Raw genomic sequence first — 17,139 nt, 5'->3', positions numbered from 1 at the left:
CCATTTTGGTAGAGAATTCCAGTCGGAAACAAGGGTTAACATAAGAAATCCAAATCAGATTACTAAAGGCTTCTTGGCTGGGCCACTCGCTCTGCCGTTCAATCGGGTTTTCGCGATTAGTCTCTTTTTAGTCGCTCGGCGTCTATCAGACATGCAGCCTTGTCTAAAGGCTATTACTGACCATGACCAAACGTGACCCCAATGGTCAGTTTGGGCCAAAAATGTTGTTAAAACGACTGTTTCGACGCAAACTGAAAAAAGCCACACAATTGGGATTAAAGCACATTATCTCCTAGGGTTAATGGCTTCCTATTTACAAAAGGTCGGGTATAGTGAGTGCAACTAATCACCTGAATAATACTCAATTTTTCCATAAATTTTGGTCTTTCGCTTTAGAGTTCTGTGTATTGACGAGCAACATAAAGATGAAGGTAAGTGTTCCTTTTATATCTTTAATATTATCATTTAATTTTGTGTGGCTAGTAAAGAAATGAATCATCTTTCTAATATAATATAATACATGTAATGTAAAGTATGCTATTAATACATATATTTGCTGTTATCAGATCGAAGCTCTGCAACTGGAAATTTTGGAGCTCTTGGAGGAAAGCTGCCTTCCAAATCCCATGGGTTAACACTCCACATTCCACCCGGTGCCCTTCAGGAAGATGAGAACATCAGCCTTCGAGTACTGACCGAGATTCCAAATGGCCTCACACTGAAAGACGACGAGATTCTTGTTAGCCATGGGTTCCAGTGTTACCCATCTGGGTTACGCTTCAAGAAACCAGTAAAGCTGATAATACCTCACTGTGCAATAGTCACTGCTCCTAACAGAGTACAGACCATATTGTATTCCTGGAATCAGTCAGGTAACGAAATCAAGTTTTCAGTCTTTCCGTTTGTATAAACATTTTCCTGGCTATTATGTGTTTTGAACAAAGATCATAGTGTTTGTGAACTGGCGCATAATCTACTGGATTTACCTCACATTAACTTAGGTCTGAAACCTGATCCCTAATGGAATGAAGAATGGCTTATTTTGTGTTTTAAGAGCTGTCTATTTTTTTTAATTTTCTTTCTTAAGGGATGGGGTGGGGGCACTCACCTCTGCAAATAGAGGTCATCATTGGCACTGCAGACTCTACACCATTTAACATGTTTAATATAGGGATATATATAACTCATCAAACCCCAACACTTGCGGACTCTGATAAACATTGTTATAACTTTTAGTACAAGCATTACAAACAAAAGATCAATTCCCATTTTTAAATTTTCAGATTGCGATATCGGCTACGTACATGCTCTGACCAAAAAATTAGCAAATTCACAAAAATATCTACAATACCAGTGAGGAACTCATTAGACAAGTACGTCGATTTACGTTAAGAATGGTCCTCAAAAACGCTCATAATTGTTGGTACCCTTTCGTGACCTCATATTTACTAAGTTTCATAATTTCATGACATATGGAATAGGGGATTATTCGCTCTAACGTTTAATTATGGATTTCTGTCCCTCTTATTTTTGTCAACGCAAAAGTTACAAAACACAGCCCGAAAAATGGCGATGTTGCCAAAATAAAGCATTATGTTAGGAGCGTGAAGCGTTGACATTAATTATCATGGATTATGAATGATGAATACACATCTACACGTATTCTGATGTTTGCATTCCCAATTTTAAACGGCTTCTGTGTTTTAGGGGCTCTTTGCATACACATTTTCGAATTTAAATGCAATACATTTCAAGAAAAATTGTCACAGACAATTTCACAGTGGGTATTTTGGTATAAGGATATAGTAATCATGGTCATCACAAAAAAAAAATATCCTCCATTAAAGATACTATGTCCCTTTTGCAGCCAACATCAAATACTGTAGAACTTTCCAGGAATTATGAATATGTCATGTAAATGTCCTATCTGTGAAATTTAAACGTTAGCAGTGTCCTAATATTCAAATTATGCAAGGAAACCCGTTTACTTGCTAGACTTCGCTGTCGGACACTATTAAGTGACTGACTGGCTTTTTTTTCTTCTTTGGTAATAACATACATAAAATGAGCTGTAAAGGGTACATGAGCATTTGTCTACATCAATTACCCACTTCTTGTAATGGCCAAAATTTAACTGAATGAATCTTTGCGCAGCATAAAACGCACGACCATTCGGTATAATGGTCTGAAAATCAGACTTTTACTTCCTGGCTCTATAGCTCTTAAGTAGATTCGACAGCTATTAGTCGTTATTTTTCCATTTAAAGACATTTTCAAGCCCCCCCCTTTTTTTTGTTTAAAGGGAAGTTCTAAATTAGTATTATCTGTCAAATGCCGTTGGAATTTAACCTTTGCATTCTCTTGGTCTACAAACGGGACAAAGTACCTTTAAAGAGAAGGTTGAGTTCTGGTAAGAGTTGACAAATAATTAGTGAGCGTTATCATTCTTATCATGCAAGTGTGGAAGAACATCAGATAAGACATGTTCCCTGAAAAGCATGGCTCTTCAAATGCCTTCATATTCTAAATATGTCATGTAACATCATAAAGATCCGGGTAGGATTTTTACGCCACGTGTTCGTGTAGTCCCATATACATCTTTCCGTGTACAGTGTTTGTAACTTTACCAAGACTTGGCCAAATTTCTTATCATTTTGATGATTCCAGAACCTTGCAATACACACAAATTCTTATATGCTAGATGATTAACCTTTCTTGTCGATTCCACACCGTTTATCTTACAATGCAATCGCATGACCAGAACTCAACTTCATCTTTAATAGATCAAGGTCTATACTGTACAGTATATACATACTTTTTCTTACGTTACTCGACAGGAAAATTATTACTAGAAAAATGTTTCATGGTATGTCCATTTTAATTTGTGGAGGAAATAAATATATATTGAATTGATTTGAAAATATATCGATATTCAATCCTCATATTTACCAAAACCATTGTTATTTTGTTATATTTGCAAATAGAGTTTATTTTTATTTTTTTTGTTGTTGTTGAAATTTTGATTTTCGAACTGTATTCCAGTCACAATAATACGATTTATAATAAAGTTAGTTTCATAGCCAAGACAAATACCTGAGATTTCAGTACTTTCCTTTCTTTTTTTATTGAAATGAATTTGTTTGTTTCATTTTAAAGGTACACCTAAACGGCTTCCTCATTCCTCCGACATTATTTGTTCAGTACAAGAACGGTGGCTAGAGGTCTCAATGAGCCATTTTTCTGGAGGATACTTTGCCTTAATTTGGGACTGGCTATTTCTGAAGGGCATATTACTGTCATGCATGTCGTTTCTACCAAGAGTCTTGCCTTCTCCTAGAAAACCTGTTCTTGAGGTTCGTTTTGTCAAGATGCCTCATGACCAAAAATGGGTAAACAGACATTTTATTGTTCGTTAGTGGTATATTGGCATAGTTAAGCTTTGTTACTTCGAGAAGACACTCTTCGTTTACCATGAGGTCGACGCTGGGGATGTTTTATTCTCCCATTCAACATTTTCCGTCGCAAATTAACAATTTTCGAGCCTTGTTTGTAACTAAAAAATCTATCTGTGGCCATATATCATTGCATGTTAAGACAAAACTTTTAAATCATTCAGCACCCTTTTATTCTTTCTTCAAATAACTCTAAATTTCTTTTTTTTAAACTCGTTTAATCTTGCTTGTCATGTCTGTAAATTTTCAATGGACATTGTTTAGTCAACAATTTGTCTGCTGTCTTGAATTTTTGACTATGCCCTGACCCGTGCAACCTCAACTTATTTCTAATGTCAATTCCTGCGTGGCATGGACTTTAGTTCAAATAGCACCCCGAGAGAAGGCGTATGATACACAACATTTGTTATCAACCTGATCATTTTTCAGATAAATTTATTAGAATTCTGTTTGGATATATGATTTTCCAGCAAGACGTCCATGCATTAAAGAAGTCCGGATCTCAACCAGTGAAGGACGATGACGATATTGTTGTGTTTTGTAGGAGCACACTAACAGTCTCTTGCCAGCTTGGTGCGAATAGTCCCGAGACAGATGTAAGTGTGTCTAGCCGACGGGTCTCGGTATTGCCATTCTTAGTTTAAATAACTAGAAACTAGTGCCAGTTGTAAATATGACCAAATTCAGTTTTATTTTTAACACTCCGTGAAACCAATTATATTTTTCTTCATCCATATCATTACTAAAAATATATTTTGGATTTAAGTATCTACAACAACTGGTCCTTAAAACGATATATACCTTTAATAACAGGTTCTTTCATTATTTTTGTGTTGCAAAATATAAAAGCAAGAAATGTAATACAAATTCCTGGACAAATATCAATCCATTGACTGTTTTTAAAAGGATAAATAAAAGTGTGCACTTTTTCCCCATAAGTAATTTTGTTATTATTTTTGTTTTTTCTAGTGTCAAACTGAAATGTCTTATTTGTGTGAAATTAAATATTCACTTTATGCCCTGACTAACTGTCATTTGTAATATTCCGTAAAGCGCATTTAAACATGATTATTAAAACTGCGATATATAAAATTATAATATTTACCATTATCATTATCCATGACTTTAATTTGTAATGTTGCTCTTTTGTGTTTTGAAGGCAGGGAGTCATCATTTAAAGGTGGATCAAAAGGGGAATATGCGAAACAAAGCGACAAAGAAATTAACTGAATGATTATGACGGTGATAATGAGTATTCGAGAACCCTCTTTAAACAAAGAAGATTTCTATGTGGACATACATGTACAGAAAACAAGTGTCGGGAAGACATTAAAAGACAAAGCGTAGCACATATCCATACAGCAAACATACGAGTGACAAATTTGAATTATGTTTTCACGAAATTCATTGCAAAATTACGAAATCGATTAATGCAACTGTACGTTGACGGCCGGGAATAAGGAAATTGAATTTGCTTTGACGAAATATATTAGATGCAAAATTATTAAATAGATTTGAAAAAAAGTTCGAGAAGACGAAAAAAAAATTTCCCTTCTCATTATCTCCATCAGTGCTCTTTTCATGTGCCTTTTGGCATGAAATTCATGGCATGAAATTCTGTTATTTTCTGGCAATTTTCTTAGGCTATTCAGCACAGCAATTTGAGTTTGAAACCGAAAGAGACAGTGTACTTTACACTCGATCTAACCGACGAGAGTGATGAGACATTAGTGACGCTTAACTTGGTTCAAACCACTACGCAGAAGATCAAATTCAACACACGTTTCCAAGGTAAGCAGTTCATGGAGATGCTTAGTTGTTCTAATCATAATTTGATGTATCTCTAGGCATAGTAAAGGCCACTAACCCTTCGTATATTTAATTGTACAAAAGGGATATAAATCAAAATATATCAGATAAACTGAAGATGCAGTATAGTATGGACGAAATGTTTTTGGACTAAACGGGTATTGGCGTATTTTAGGGGTTAGATAAATAATTGATAATACAGACAAAACGGCAAATGCACTAAATAGTGATGGACCAAGTGATTATAGGATAAAATCGTATATATTATTGATTCGAGGAACTGCCAATTAAAACCAAACGATTAGAGATTATAGGCAAAATGGCTATTCGACCTACTGGCTATTCAGATTAAATAAAGATCGGTCGAAACATTGACTAGATCATGTTTATAGCGGATAAACTGGGTTTAAACTAAATGAAGATAGGTGACCAAGTGGCTTGGTCGAATGTGAATGATTTTCTTACGTCATAAGTGCGTTAACATGCGATATTTGTGGTGGTGGTTATTTTACCTGACTGCTAAGAAAGCATACATGCTTGTAAGTAAGCAACCAGACGGCCTACGGATTTAGGTCCTCTCCGAGGGACCTGGTAATGAGGACTAATGCCTTACCAAAGGACACTAGCGCATCGCCTTGGTTTCGAACCCGGGTCACCGGATCACGAGACCACTGCTCTACCGACTGAGCTATCGCGCCTCCTCGAATGTAGACAACCCTCGTTAATAAAACTTAAAGCGTAGGCGAAGGTAGCTCAGGAACAGCTACACGTAGGAAATATGGGGAGGCTCTATCCATTAGACATTAGAACAAATATAGTTTTGTGCATACACGGAAGTTGCTTCTGTAACCAGTAGTGAGGTACATACCAGGGGTCGAACTCTGAGCACGATGTAATCTCTAAAATGTTCTAATTTTATATTTTCTCGGGCGAATGGTAAGTGAACCATTTGTTTCAAAGGATGCAGCTAGTTGTGTGATAAAAAACACAAAAAGGACTGAGTACAGACTACATTTCTCAAGCAACATTATTTGTTATCAAGTTGTATTTCAAGATTCGTGCAAACATATATCATATATACATTGCTGCTTGTGTGACGGGGTTAAAAAGCCTATGAAAATATCTCATTAATACAAAGGAAATCCTAGCAAAACCAATTTTTTTGCTCAGAGGCTCGCCGTATGAAAATAGGAGTTGGCATTCGCTGTCTGTTTCCCAAGAGTGGTTGAACATAACAAGAGTGATGCTAACAACATGTTGTATTGCTTATTGCATCGCAAATGGGAGTGTTTTATATAATCTCTAACCGGTGGTTCTCAGAATACTAATATAAAACGAACTTGAATGTATTTTATCTTGCTGAGATAAAATGCACCTCAAAATACCCTGCTTTTTGAAGAACATATAGATAAATAGGAGATAGAATGAGTGCAGCCCAGCCTTAAACTTTACGTGACGGATATTCGTTTTTTGTAACCTGTTTTAGAAATGTCAACATATGTTTTGTTTCTCATTTTGTCGCCTAATGACATGGCTGCTTTCAGCGTATATCTTTTTAGGGGGAGGTGGAAAAAAAGTATACATCAATTATTATAGACGACACATAATCACGTCATCAAATTTACACATTGTGCATTATTGTTTGAAATATATGTTATGTACATTATACAGTTAACATGACAATTAGAAATCATAATACAAATTGAAATTCCACGTGTCGAGAATTTCAAGAAAAATTGTATATATACCTTTTTATCCATCAGTCATTCTTTTCACTTCATATGTGCGCGCTCGCATTATAGTATCAGGGAACCCCACAGTCACCCAAACAAGTCGTTAAATATTTAAATTTACTCTTATCACAGGAATCGACGACAGGTTTACAGAACAGGACACTCCTACACCATCCACCTTTGAAACGTGAGTAGAGGTTAAACGAGGAGTAGACAGAAAAAAAAGTTACGCTATACCTTGAAATAAATGTAAAGGTAACATTAAATGATCTAAATGATAAGCTAATAAAGTTGGCTTTCCTTTTTTGATACTTCATGCATGGGTGATTGTCAACGAAACGCAGTTAAGTCTTTTGTCAATTCTGCGTTTTGCTACGGCAGGCAGCCAGTCAAAACGAATTTGTTTGCTAAAATTATGAGAATGTAAGGGCTACTTTAAACAAACAGAACTTTGTCATTCCTTGCTCATTTTTCCTGATTGGGTGTCATATGAAAGGGCAGAAACCCAACTTTCTAGAAATGTGATTTTCTCTTTCAAATTCAGATACCGCCCGCCAAACGACTTTTCGGTTTCCTCTCTTCAACTTGATTTTAATCACTCATGCGTGAAATATGCATCATTAAGAGTTGCATTAAAAATGAAAGAAGAGGATCTAAGCCTTCCAAATATGTGTCATTTATTAATTATAATTGTGATTAAGCTATGATAAAACATCGATACTTCTCGGTTTCGTTTTATCTGGGACGCACTGTATAGAGCCTATATATATATATATATATATATTAAACGGTTGTGTGTGCATGTATATGTAAACGTAGTATGCATAAAGTATGCCCATAGATGTACTTCCGATATCCGGTAATATCTAGTGCAGACAAAGAAAACCTACGAATATAAATCTGACGTATGCAATTTATTCATCTGCACGTTTTCCACCAATATAAATTAGTTTATTTAATTAATCTACCCGTATCGTTTGGCAACCGACTTTTTAGCTTTAAATAGTCTCTATCGCTTTTGATAAAATATGATTCAAACCTGTGAAAAAAAGTCAACTTAGATTATTCTATGAAAAGTAACTTTTTATATTTTCTCCCTACGTATATAGAGCTAGCGATAAATCCAGGGAGCATGAATTTGGCGACATTCTCGAGAAAGTAGCTGAGCAGATTTACAAGAATGCTGAGATTAGCAGTCTGGGCAGGGAATTGGGTTTTCAACGTCCGGAAATACAACGTTACATACAAACGAACGAAAAATACCATACCGTCACATACATGGGAACACTTAGTATGCTCCGTGATTGGAGAAACAGGACTACAAGGTCCGAAGAACATGAAAAGTTGAAGAAAGCCCTGATTGTGCTTAAACACCATCGTCTGGTAGACGACCTACTGAACGACAATACGGCAAGCTAGCATGGACTATAGTTAGGAAAATAGAAAAAACCTAAATAGTTACATTTTGGACATATTTCTGGTTTAATTTTGTTCCATGCATGCTTGTTATCACTCGTTATACGTTCATATAAATTATATAAAGAAAATGTCATAATCATGCCCCACAATTTCGCCCATACAAAAAATCTTTATACAATAGAAGAAGTGGCCTTCAAAATGGCACATTCAGAAATGTATCTCGAATGTAAACACAACTATTATTGTTTTCAAATAGCTTTGTTTGTATGTGAGTCCCATTTATGTTCCTTTCTTCTTCTTCTTTTTACAAATGCATACATTTTTGTTAAGTGCCTCGTTAGGTAGGACAAACCTCAACGTTTGTCCTACCTAGCAATAATTAATGTATGCAATTCGCATTCTGACTATAGAAATACAATCATTTGAAAGACATGAATGAAATGATTTGTAACATGACACTTAACAAAGGTTTATGAAATAAAAATTGATTACAATGCAAACATGGAACATTTTAATATGGCTGAATAATGCTCTTTAACCGACTTGTGTTGTGCGTGTGCGAAGTAACCGAGTGTAGATACTTTAAGAGCTACCAAAATAACGAATCATAACAGTGTCAATTTTATACGTGGTGGTTGACATCTTTTATTCCCAACAACTGTCTCGTTTATAACGTAGCTGCGACAAAGAGATGAAACTGTGTTCCTTTTCTTCCTTCCCATTACGAGTACAAATTTAGCCAAGTCATGTTTGAAATGCTACCAAGAGCTTAAAATGCGGCAGAGAAAACTTCCAACGTAATGTGAATAGTGGATTATCTTAGTTTTTATAGAGTTAGAAAATGTAGATTATTGATATTAAAAAAAAAAACTTTCTTTTGAGAGCCTAAACAAAAATTGCATTACCGAAAATGACCATACAGATACGAATATAACATTGGGTATACTAAACTTAAATCAGAGGCTCTGAACTTACCTCTATTCTCATATTACAAATATTATGCTCTAACGCAGTCAGTACCCTGGTTGATAATTGCACATGCTTTCCAAGCAGCCAGGTGAAACAAACCAACAAACCAATCCGGCAAACATGTCAAAAGCGATTTAATTATGCGCTACTGGATGAATCGTAGTCTCTATTACATCCACATTTTAGTTTTTACATTATGATGGAAATGTAAATTTCATATGATATTACATCCACTGAACGGATAAATTGTCCATAAGATCTAAACATTTAATGGTGTGTAGCTTCTGTATATGTCTTGAATATCATGAGTTTAGATTTGCATGCATAATTCTAGAGATTATGATAGTGAAAATGAGTAAGCCATATAATTTATTTTCCACTGCTGATTTAGGACTTTTCTGCAAAGGTTTGTACATTTAAGGCGAAAAAAAATCTTGGTATATAGATTTCATATAATACCATATCTCATTTGTTAGTTCTTTAGAGTCTGTGCATGGGCTTGCACATGTTGAATATTCAGTATATTTAGATCTAGTTAAATCAAATATCTTTGTCCTGAATTTGTTAGATTTGTGTAAATAAGTCTTGAAATAATATTGAATGTTCAATGTATATTTCGTATTATCACACCTCAATTTACTTTTGGTTTTTGTGCATAAATCTGCTCATTTTATTGCTGAAAGTCCATATTATATATATATATACATATATATATATATATTTCATACAATATCGTTAATCACTGTTATGATTGGATTTGCGTGTATAAGTCTGCACGTTGTAAGGGTGCTTGTTGAATGCGCCTATCTGTTAAGGATATATCTTTTGCTGCATAAGTCTGCCAATTATATTGATGAAAGCCCAAAGTATGTATAATTAATATGATTTCATATCTCCTTGATTAAATTGGATTTGCGTGTATAACTCTTGACACTATGCTGGTATATGTCAAATATTTGCAAATTTCATAAAATATCATATCTTTTGAATGGATTTTTGTGCGTAAGTCTGCACATTATAATGGTGGATGCCTAATGTATACAAATTTCGTATAAACTCATATCTCGATGCTTAGTCTGGTTTTGTGTGTATAAGTATAGACGGTTTAATATTCACTGCATTTGTATTTCCTATAATAGTGTATATTCAACTATATCAGTGCATAAGTCTGTACAATACAATGGTGAATATCCAACGCATATATATTTCATGTAATATCATACTGAGAAACGGTTTTTGTTCATAAGTATATTGCACATCAAATTGTGAACGTCTGTGCAAATATATTTCATAAAGTATCATGCTGAGGTTGGATGTTTGTGCATACTTTTGCACATCATATTGGTGTATTTCATATGCATATGTGTATATATACGATATCATACTGAGATTGGATGTTTGTGCATATTAAAGTCTGCACATTCTAATGGTGAATTTCCTTTGCATATGTGTATATATATTGTATACGATTTCATACTGAGATTGGATGTTTGTGCATAAGTCTGCACATTATAATGGTAAATTTCCTTTGCATACGTTTATATATTTCCTACGATATCATACTGAGATTTGATGTTTGTGCATAAGTCTGCACATTATAATGGTGAATTTCCTTTGCATATGTGTATATATTGTATACGATATCATACTGAGATTAGATGTTTGTCCATAAGTCTGCACATTATAATGGTGAATTTCCTTTGCATATGTGTATATATTTTATACGATATCATACTGAGATCGGATGTTTGTGCATAAGTCTGCACATTTATCTATTCTATTTTTCTATTGTATAATTCCACTATGTAAAAACGATGTATATCCGTGTTTCCATATGAATATGTCATTATACATTTGCTACTGTATATTATCTATTTGTGTATATTATTTTTCTATTGTATATTGTTCATGTGCCTATGTAATGCCAATGGTAAATTATAATGGTAAATTTCCTTGGCATACGTTTATATATTTCCTACGATATCATACTGAGATTTGATGTTTGTGCATAAGTCTGCACATTATTACGGTGATTTTGTATGCATACGTGTATATATTTTATACGATATCATACTGAGATTGGATGTTAGTCTGCACATTATAATGGTGAATTTCCTTTGCATATGTGTATATATTTAATACGATATCATACTGAGATTGGATGTTTGTGCATAAGTCTGCACATTATTATGGTGAATTTCCTTTGCATATGAGTATATATTTTATACGATATCATACTGAGATTGGATGTTTGTGCATTAGTCTGCACATTATTATGGTGATTTTGTATGCATACGTGTATATATTGTATACGATATCATACTGTGATTGGATGTTTGTGCATAAGTCTGCACATTATAATGGTGAATTTCCTTTGCATATGTGTATATAATCATACGATATCATACTGAGATTGGATGTTTGTGCATAAGTCTGCACATTATTATGGTGATTTTGTATGCATACGTGTATATATGTTAAACGATATCATACTGAGATTTGATGTTTGTGCATAAGTCAGCACATTACAGTGGTAAATTTCCTTTGCATACGTGTATATATTGTACAGGTGTATACGATATCATACTGAGATTTGATGTTTGTGCATAAGTCTGCACATTATAATAGTGATTTTGTATGCATACGTGTATATATTGTATACGATATCATACTGATAGTTGATATTTGTGCGTAAGTCTGCACATTATTATGGTGATTTTGTATGCATACGTGTATATATTGTATAAGATATCATACTGTGATTGGATGTTTGTGCATAAGTCTGCACATTATAATGGTGAATTTCCTTTGCATACGTGTATATATTGTATACGATATCATACTGAGATTGGATGTTTGTGCATAAGTCTGCACATTATAATGGTGAATTTCCTATGCATACGTTTATATATTTTATACAATATCATACTGTGATTGGATGTTTGTGCATAAGTCTGCACATTATAATGGTGAATTTCCTATGCATACGTGTATATATTTTATACAATATCATACTGTGATTGGATGTTTGTGCATAAGTATGCATATTATAATGGTGAATGTCCAATATAAATATATTTCACATGATATCACACTGATTCCATAAATCTGCACATTATAATGATTAAGTGGCATTGCATATAAATTTCGTTTGTAATCATATTTCAATGTTGAATTCAGATTTTTGCGCATAAGTCTGCGCACCATAGTGTTGAATTTCCAATAGGCTACTAAACTGTTCATATGATATCAAACAGAGATTATATTTTGTGGGGGCAAAAGTCTGCAGATTTGCTCTTATTGTTTCCAGTAAAGCATATCCAACTATTATTATTACTATTATTATAATAATAATAATGATTATTATTATTATTATTATTATTATTATTATTATTATTATTATTATTTATATACTGCGCTTTTCCCAGAGCGGACCAAAGCGCTTACAACAAGAAGAATCCTACACAAAATGAAAATGAAATTAACAGAATCCTGACAATCTGGATTACAAAAAAGAAATGTTTTAAGTCCCTTTTTAAATGAAGAAACAGATGGTGGTTGCCTGAGTATTAACTATGACGCCATTTGGTTCAGAATACTGTACAATTCCAGCGTTTATTTTTCCTGTACTTCATCTTTGATTGATTTAAAATATAGTATTGTACAGATTACAAAAGTCTGCACAAAACTACGATTTTGAATTTCCGTCGTGAATTGCATGTGACAGTGAATATGGGGCTCCACGTGTTTAAGCGAAGTATATCCACCTCTTGAAAGTGAATATCCTGTCAGAGTACGCGCCATATCTTGATGCATTTCTGTAGTAAAGTTTCGATCTCTCCGGATTGGAACTCTCGTGCAAGAGTCTTCTCACACTTCATGAAGATTTTCTGATGTAAAAGTTTTTTAGTCATCATGTAGGCTTTTTTTTTAATCATTGGATGTGTGTCCATTATTATTCTGCAAAATTAAATTGTGAATGTTTGAAAACTATTTTGCAGATAATCGGGACAGCACTTTTCGGAATAACGCATGAGTGCAAACATGTTAATCTACATACGTATTTGATTTAAGAAATTCACATGTATTTTCTCTATTTCAGGTGAGGTAAAGTGTAATACGCTTCCCATTTGTATGTATCTTATAACACAGAATGCAGTGAATACGCGCATGTCCTTTGTTGCGTGCAGTTTCCATTCATTTACACGTTAAAAAACGCGCCATATCTGACCAACCCTGCTGAAAGGTACTATGCTCCATATCATATCCAACTGTTTGAATTACATTTCAGTTCCTACGACGTCAATGATTCCTTGATTAATTTTCTTCGTAAAATTTCTTGCATTCGTTTCAAATATGATATTCCCATGTATATCTCTGCACAATGTTATGATGAATTTATAATATAAATGCTGAATTTGATAACATCTTTCACTGTTATAAAGGGTATGAGCCAATAAATTAGCAATTAATAAAAATGTGTTGACGTAGTCATTTTAATATTTAAACCAAGTTTGCTTTATTAGTTGCGTAATTGTTTCCTTTCTCAGTAGTCTATGCGTTCATGATGTTGATGTAATGTTTACTGTCGAGTTCATGTTCAATATGATTGCATATAAAAATAGATGATGTGTTTCTGTAACACTTCTTTCAATTTTAATAAGATTTTTAAAATAGCTGAACATTTGAAGTGCGAGATAGGTAGTATTTGGGATTGAGACAGAGACTGAAAAAAAGAATGAATACGAAGGAGATGGGGGAAGGAGATGTCTTGAGAATATGGAATATATTAATTGATGAGATGTGATGAAAAACAATTATTTTTAAAAATGCGAAAACATTGGATGACTTAAAAAGAAAGCAAGGAGGATCACAATATTCCTAGGAGATAACCAAACTTGGTTCCTCCTTTTTCTTATTTGTGTAACTCAAATAAATTAAGGGGCATTGTAATTCGCTCGCTAATATTTGAAGATATATAGTGGTCTTTCATATTAAAAAAAATCCGTGCAATGGAATTTAATTTTTACTCAAACAAATTGATTAATGATCATCCAAACATATTTCTTTAGGCAAAATTATTCCGGTTTAGAGCATTCCAAGTTTTGTTATCCGCATTCGATTTATTTTCAGGACAAAGCAATTTCTTTAACGTCCTACAAAGTCGTCAATAATTTCGAAGCTTCGTTACTCCGAATGCATGTAATCCCGAAGCTCCGTTACTCCGTCACACATCATCATACAGGGCAGAACAAGTAGCCATTATTATGGCATTAGATTGGATTGAAAACTTGAATATTTATGTTGGTATTGTTATTCTTTAAGACTCTCTGAGTACAATCAATGCAAAAGAATCTCAGATAAAAGAAAATTTCGTAGTAGAAATACTGATAAAAATAACACATCTTCATTATAGACGTATAAACATAACGCTAGAATGGATCCCATCTCACTGTGCACTAGTAGGTAATTAGATAGTTTTGCAAAGAGAGCATTAAAGAAAAACATAGAAATTAACAATGATCTTAATGTACAAGAACTCTCTCTCTCTCTCTCTCTCTGTATCTCTCTCTCTCTGTCTGTCTCTCTCTCTCTCTCTCTCTCTCTCTCATCTCTCTCCCTCCCCTCTCCGTCCCTCTCTTTCTGTCTCTCTCTCCCTATATCTCTTTCTTCAAGGCGGCGGTGTTCCATCTAGTATTAAACGGCTCTATTCCCTTAAAATAATAGGGTTAGGGTTGCAATTATGTTTTAGGCTAGGTTTAGGGGTTAATGTTGGGTCTACGGGCTGACAATAAAAAATGTTCGGAAATCATAGCGGAATAATTGGCACAGGATCAAATGCCTTACAACCACCGTGCATTCTCTTCGAGTATCTACAAACCAATAATTCCTCCAAACGAAGTTCTCTTTTTTTAAATGATATAAGCTACATCGAAATGATTATATTTCTGCTATAATTGCCAAATTTGTAGGTAATACGAAAACTACGTTTACAAAAGAAGAAATATTGAAGGCTTGCAAGAAAGGAGACTATAAATACAAACGTTATCAATATCAAAATATGTTATTAAAGCCTATTTAAAAATTCACATATAATATTATTCAAAGAGATTTTTAGATGATATTTAAATATGACGATTGTTCTAAGCCAGATTTTTCTTTAGATAAAACACACCTGTCACGCATTTTGACGTAATTATACCTTGTCATAAATACATACTATATAATATACAGCACAGTAATTATAAACAAAAGTGAATGTAAGGAAATATATGTACACGAGCTAAAAAATCAAAAAAAAATCACGCGTGTTTACAAGTTTACCGGTGCACCTTTTAAAGAGACAAAATACTAGCAACATATTTTTGTGAAACATAAGTAGTCAATCATAATATGTTGACACATTATTCTAAACAGCGTTTCAAAGAGCCTCTTCTACTTAATGACGCGCTAATGTGACTGCATGTACTATGATAGCAACTTTTACAGATACATAGCTATTCAGTACACGATACATTAACGTCTTTAAATCATCACTTTACTTTCTGAGTAGAATGTTGTTTTTCTTATTATTTCAGATTCCTGACAATGCCTCTCCTTCTGAAAATGGATGTCCAAAGAAACTGTTGAACTGGAGTCAATGTGATGCTGTTCAGGCTTTGAACTTTGGACTTTGAAATGTTTATTTTCTCATTATTGTTTACACATTATAATCATGATTATAATAATTATCTTTGTATGAACCTTTTTGAAATTTTCGTGAGATATCTTGATAAATACAAAAAAACAAACAAATAAATATTCATAAATAAACAGACAGGTATATAAGTAAATAAATGAATAAATAAATAAATATGGAAACAATGAAATGCTTGCGAACGTCCAGGGAAATTGCCTTTTTAACTTTTACAAGAAATTTCTATCATGTGTTCAAAAAGTCGACGTGAAGTATTATCACCGGGTTGCTTATACGACAATGGCTTGCATCTTTATGAAGAATTGCTCTTGCTGAAACTCTCTCAGTAACGTCTGTTGGATTCTGCTCCTGTTGGAAATGTGAAAATACGTGGAAATGTTTAATACATACACATCTAATTAAATGTATTTTAATGACAAACGCGAATACCTATTGTGATAGCCTCTAGGAATGTGGAGGAAACTAAAATTCAGATGCATAAACATCCTTAATCATTTTACACACACGAATATTGTCGCTATTCTTCTGCGAACTCAAAGAAATCAAGCAAAAGACATTAAAACATTGAATTGATTTTGACATCGTTTTATCTAGAAATACCATAAGTATCACGCTTGCTTTCAGCACATGATCAAAAGCTGTAAAACAGATTTACTCTGTTTTCCAAGTGAAACAGAAAAAAGATTTCGCCTAGAGACATTTGTATTAAGCGCTATATAAAAATTAAATATTATTATTATTATTATTATTATTATTATTATTATTATTATTTATATACTGCGCTTTTCCCAGAGCGGACCAAAGCGCTTACAACAAGAAGAATCCTACACAAAATGAAAATGAAATTAACAGAATCCTGACAATCTGGATTACAAAAAAGAAATGTTTTAAGTCCCTTTTTAAATGAAGAAACAGATGGTGGTTGCCTGAGTATTAACTATGACGCCATTTGGTTCAGAATACTGTACAATTCCAGCGTTTATTTTTCCTGTACTTCATCTTTGATTGATTTAAAATATAGTATTGTACAGATTACAAAAGTCTGCACAAAACTACGATT

The 17,139-nt window shown here is 33.6% G+C and overlaps 1 protein-coding gene across 1 annotated transcript; it reads left to right on the top strand.

Moving 5' to 3' along the window:
* The first annotated feature begins 400 nt into the window (after positions 1-400).
* LOC105442794 lies at positions 401-7,253 on the top strand. The gene is made up of 6 exons (XM_030992556.1): positions 401-431; positions 567-872; positions 3,157-3,389; positions 3,923-4,048; positions 5,096-5,243; positions 7,127-7,253. Exons 3-6 carry the CDS (start codon positions 3,228-3,230, stop codon positions 7,183-7,185), a joined length of 495 nt encoding a protein of 164 aa, XP_030848416.1. The 5' UTR covers positions 401-431; positions 567-872; positions 3,157-3,227; the 3' UTR covers positions 7,186-7,253.
* The last annotated feature ends 9,886 nt before the right edge of the window (positions 7,254-17,139 follow it).

This window comes from Strongylocentrotus purpuratus, unplaced genomic scaffold (assembly GCF_000002235.5).
Source record: "Strongylocentrotus purpuratus isolate Spur 01 unplaced genomic scaffold, Spur_5.0 spur5_scaffold_20, whole genome shotgun sequence".
NCBI classification, from domain to species: Eukaryota; Metazoa; Echinodermata; class Echinoidea; order Camarodonta; family Strongylocentrotidae; genus Strongylocentrotus; species Strongylocentrotus purpuratus.
The sequence above is the reverse complement of the archived record's forward strand: the minus strand, read 5'-3'. Positions and strand labels throughout refer to the sequence as shown.